This window comes from Boleophthalmus pectinirostris, unplaced genomic scaffold (assembly GCF_026225935.1).
Source record: "Boleophthalmus pectinirostris isolate CB_2022bp ecotype Guang Dong unplaced genomic scaffold, ASM2622593v1 HiC_scaffold_20, whole genome shotgun sequence".
Taxonomy (NCBI): Eukaryota; Metazoa; Chordata; class Actinopteri; order Gobiiformes; family Gobiidae; genus Boleophthalmus; species Boleophthalmus pectinirostris.
In genome coordinates this window covers 22806683-22811917 of record NW_026571153.1, presented here as the reverse complement: position 1 = coordinate 22811917, position 5235 = coordinate 22806683, and the positions used below count along the sequence as shown (strand labels likewise).

Sequence of the window (5235 nt, the reverse complement as noted above, 5' to 3'; positions counted from 1 at the left end):
TCAAGCTGTATTTTCATACATGTGTCTCTTCATCACAACTCATTTTCAGTTGAATCTATTGATACTTTGCAGCTGATGCCATTAACGTTTCTTGGGTGTGATGCTAACTATAGGCACTGCTCTGTCTGAGGGACAAAACTGTAACCTGTATAACTGCAAACAAACTTGATTAAACATTTCACATAAGAGATAAATGTAGAGCCCCTCAGCATGATGCCATTGCAAAGTATCAATGGAGTAAACCTGTATTTAGCCGATGGTGTTGGCGCTGGGAGCAGTATCATGCTTTGATTGGCTGTAATCTGTGAGGCTCAGGTTTCTGTGTCGACGGCGTGTTTCTATGGGAGGCACGCAGGCCCCGGATCACAAGGATTGACCCTGGAGCTCTCAGGTTAACGGGAGCTCTCCAAGTGTGCAGCAAAACACAGGCAGAACTTGGACTTCAACACTGGATTTAGAATTTGTTGGCGCTATTTAAAGTGGTTGCATGAGAAAGATAATTTGGAAAGATAATTTTTTAAGAATGAAAATTTGGAGGAAAACTCTATACTTGTTTGTGTAACAGTAACAGTACTCCAGTGGTGGAAGAGGTTTTTGATTTTGTTTGACAGATACATGTCATGGAAAAAATAAATTTAAGTAAAAGTATAAAAGTAAGTAAACTTGTTTAAAAACATACTTAAAGAATAAAGAGTACGTGTATTTTGTGCAGATTTTGAGATCTGCTTAAGCTTCAAATGTAGTGATTTTGATAAAGAATTATGCAGATTTTTTTCAACAAAAACAATTGAATCAAGAGTTTTTGTCTGCCTTTTACTTTCAGTCTTGTTTAAAATGTAGTGGAGTAGAAAGTACAGATACCTGCTCTAAAAATGAAATAATATGAAAATGTGTGTTTCCTCCTCTGCTCCTTCAGATATGATGTAGCTGTGTGTATAACCTTTGAAATATGCACCTGTTTTTGTGCTTTGTTTTATGTTTACTCTTTCAAATTACATTAACTTCAAATCGTAAATCAGATCTCATGTCCCAACTGTCACTCTTCAATTTGCCAAATACTTTTTTCTTGAACCATTACTTTATACTTTTTCTTGAGTAATATTATCTTATGTAGTTTGAAAAGAGTATTTTTAATTGAAAAATTTTAAGCTTGGATACATTTCTTGTTGAACTTTGACTGTGAACTCACCTCTCGTAAAACCTCCCACGGCAGGTTGTAAACATAATGCCAAACCATAAAAGCTACAAGTCTCTGTCTGTATACTGTATACATGAAAATTTGGCTCCACAGTACAGTCGAAAGTATTGAAAATAAGAGATAGTAAATGAGACTAAAGCTATTATTGAAACTAGATACTCTGATGACTATGATTTAATGTTGGAAATTGATTTACATTGTTTTGTTTGTATTGAGTGTTTTTTAATTTTCATCATGGTTTCAGAATCAGTATTGAGTATCGAGTTTATTAGTACAGAAATGGAGTTTGAAATTTTAGCATGTGACAACACTCCTCTACAGCTTTTGTGGGTTAACGGCTCCACATCTGCAGACAGGCCCCCCCCTCCCAGTGTGCGGTGGACTTAAGTTGTCTGTTGGTGTGTGTGTAAGTTTGAGGATCAGACCTGCATGTCGACAGGAGCGGAGCAGAGGAGACGGCTGCTGACAGGTGCTTCCTGTGACAGCCGGCAGGTGCTTGGGATATGACGGAGCTAGTGCCTCACACACATTCTCACACACACACACGCACACACAGACAGAGACACACACATACACATCAACACAAACACATATATAACACGCACTCGTACACCCACACACACAATGGGAACATTACATTGACTTCCATTCATTTTCTGGAGACTGATCCAGAGACTGTAAATATAAATGGACATAGCTAACCCACAAACCGCCACGTTCCAAATAGGAAGTGAGCATTTTGTCTTAAAATGTTCATATTAACCCACTCTACGTCATCCTGGTGTTTTTATTTAGCTATTTTCTCCTTAAATCAATTCCTATTCCTAATATGGACCTGGCTGTCCTTTGAAAATACCAGATTTTGTGCATTATGTAATGTTTAGTCATAGAAATTATATTAACTTCAAAGCATAAATCAGATGTTACTTCTTGACAGTCACTCCTAAGTTACTTTAGTACTTTTCCCAAATACTTTTTTACTTTTACCACTATGTACTTCTACTTGAATAATATTATTTGAAGTAACATTACTCTTACTTGAGTACAAATTTTAACTACTCTACCACCTTTGTTTATCAAATGAAACATGAGAAGAAGGTGGAAATGTTAATGTAATTTTAATATTATTGTTATTTTCAAGTTATATATCAGATATTATTGTGATAACACTAATGTAAACCCTAAACCTCATTGTTACCTACATGTGACTTATTGTTTTTTATGTTTAATATGTTTTAAAGAGGTTTACAATAACATCCTTTCTATATCACACACTAATATAATTTTTGAATCATGTACACAGTATCCATCTGGGTCACAAAATACAGATATTTAAATGTTTTATTAAAAAATAAATAGATCACAAAACCATTATAAACAAATATAGTATAAAGTCTCTGTAGGTCATCTAGTCCTTTGTGTGGATAGAAACACAGATCCTGAGCAAACGATGTCCAGTCTCATGAGAGCCCCATCCGTCACCAGCTCTATTTTCCCCTCTTTATTTTCACTCTCAGGTTTCCGCTCAGCCAATCACAGTCTGCGCAAAGACCCAAACAAAATGGCCGCTGCACACATAGGAGCGGGGCATCTGGTTTAATGCTGCCCGGGTTCCCCTGGGCAGTGACGGCACTTCGGACAAATGGAAACAGAGCTTGGACTGGAGCTTTTTAGATCTGTATCGGAGAATTCTTAACCGCTCAGACAGCCAGGCCCTACTGTCTGTGGAGATCAGTTTACACAAATAACATTAGGTGGAGCATCAAAAAGTTCATATATTATAATATTATTTGGCACAACTAATCTGTTTGTTTAAAGGGGCCCTATTACATTATTTTCTGATCGATTATAATGTTATTTCCTCATCACAAACATACCTGGAGTTGTGTTTTGTTTCATTCACACATGTTTAACACACAAATGCTGCATATTTAGGCTGAGTTCTTCTCTTAAACAGAAAACTCTGTTCCATCTTGTGATGTCATGTGGTAATACAGGAAGTGCTCCACTGTATTTTTAAACTCCATATACCTTCACCAGAATCATCTGGATGATTTCAGCCTTGGAATTGACAATTTCTACTGGACAAAAGATCAAATGTAGCTGTTAACTTGAAAAGTACCACTTCATGACATCACAAGGTGCAGCAGAGCATTTAGAGCTTTGGAGATGAAGACAGACTAATAAAGAGTTTCTCAAATGTGTGTGAATGAAACAAAGCACATCTCCAGGTATGTTTTTGAGGAAGTACAACATTATAGCATTCTAATGAATTTATAATTATGATTTACTTTATAGTAATATAATTTTACAGTTTAAATTATATATTTTGTTCTGGACAAATATTAAAAACAAATCTATAGGTTGATTTTGCATTGCTGCAAAATCTGTTATTGCACCTTAGAAATAAAGGCATGTTTCATCACATTCAGGTCATGTGTTTACTCTGCTGCTCCATTGTCTTGGGCCACAGCTCATTTCTCTTTCCTCACTTCTTCTCCTTCATTCCTTTCCTCCATCCTCTATTTTTCAGCTGTCAATCAAATACACCATATTAAGTGGTGTCCCAAAGCTCCAAGGAGACAAGGAAAGGAAACCAAAGAGTAAACATGAGGAAGGATCAGGAAGCAGACATCACATCAAATAATAAAACTGTTTTTGAGTTTGTACTTTTACAATAATTTAAAGGAACAGCACCAAATGATGTCTGATTTGAACAATTCAAAATTTTATATTAAAACTAATGAAAACGTACAGTACGTTCAAACATCTTCATCTGAAAGCAACGATGCCGGTCTGACTTTGATATAAAAGTCCTGAAATAATAATATTAAATAAGCCTCAGTATAGTCCTCCCTAAAGGGTTATTTTGGTCAGAACCAGCGCCTGTGGAAAGACTGTCTCCTCTCTCCTCTGCTCCTCTCTCCTTGCTGTGTCTCCTCTGTGGGTGCGAATTCCTCACCCATTTCTTGCAGAATCAAGGAGAGCAATCAAGGAGAAGGAAGCGACCAAAGAGAAATGAGCCATAAACTCCTCACTTAGACCAATAAAGTTTGATAATTTTATCTGACATCTGCCTCCTGACGCCTCCCTCATGTTTACGCCTTCATTCCGTGGTTTTATGTTGGATACCACTTAGTATGTAACATTTGATTGACAGCTGACAAACGAAGGATCAAGGAGAGGAATGAAGGAGAGGGAAGCGAGGATAGAGAAATGAGACGTGCCCTCTGAGTGTGTGAGGAGCAAAGTATTATGGGTTAGTGCTATGAGGGCGCTTTTGTGGAGCAGACCAGCGTATGCGAGGAGGGGATGGGCATCTGTGTAGAGCTCTGTTTGACGTCTGTTTCAGTCTGTGAGTCCGTGAGCAGGTGAGGGGGGATATACTCTGCCTTTCTTTGCTCAATATGGGGCTGACCAATGGCCGATTTGGGAGGACAGCGCCCCCTCTTGTCCTGGCCCCTGAAGCCTCTGAGTTTGGGGCTCCAGTGCTCTCTCCATTGCAGAGCCAGAGTGGAACGATCCGCCACCAGCCTCCTCTCTTCAGGCCCCCAGCCCCTCTCCCCCTCCTCCGCCCCGATCAAGAGAAACGTCCGTCCCACGTGAAGCCCGGGGCAACCGCAGCTCAAGTCTCGATCCGGGACCCACAGAGATTGGGAGCCCCTGCGCACGCGAGAGGTAGACCCTGCGCGAAATACCGTCTGTACAGAGATGAAGAACTGCCACCAGGGTCCAGAGCGCTCCATCCCCTTCACATGCACCTTCAGAACTGCAAACCCCCCCCAAAAAACACAAAAGAGAGTTAAACAGATTATGACGTCTCTGCTTAAACATAAAAATGTACATAATCTGACTGTTTACTAATCATAATAGGCCCAGAAAATCACAATATTAGAATTTTTATTTCTGCAAATTGTGTTGTAGTTACTTAAATAAAATAAATAAGGTATAAATAAGAGCTACACAACACATTATAGTGTAAAGGGGGAAAAATGCCATTATTAGTTCCTGTATTGGTATTGCTAATATCGGGCATT

The 5235-nt window shown here is 38.8% G+C and overlaps 1 protein-coding gene across 1 annotated transcript in view; it reads right to left on the bottom strand.

The window, feature by feature from the left end:
- Positions 1-2549: 2549 nt before the first annotated feature.
- Positions 2550-5235, bottom strand: part of ntn5 (netrin 5) — a 32699-nt gene continuing 30013 nt past the window's right edge. Inside the window, exon 7 of the mRNA XM_020922055.2 lies at positions 2550-4967. Coding sequence (XP_020777714.2) covers positions 4465-4967 — 503 coding nt within the window. The 3' untranslated portion in view covers positions 2550-4464. The remainder of the gene's footprint in view (positions 4968-5235) is intronic.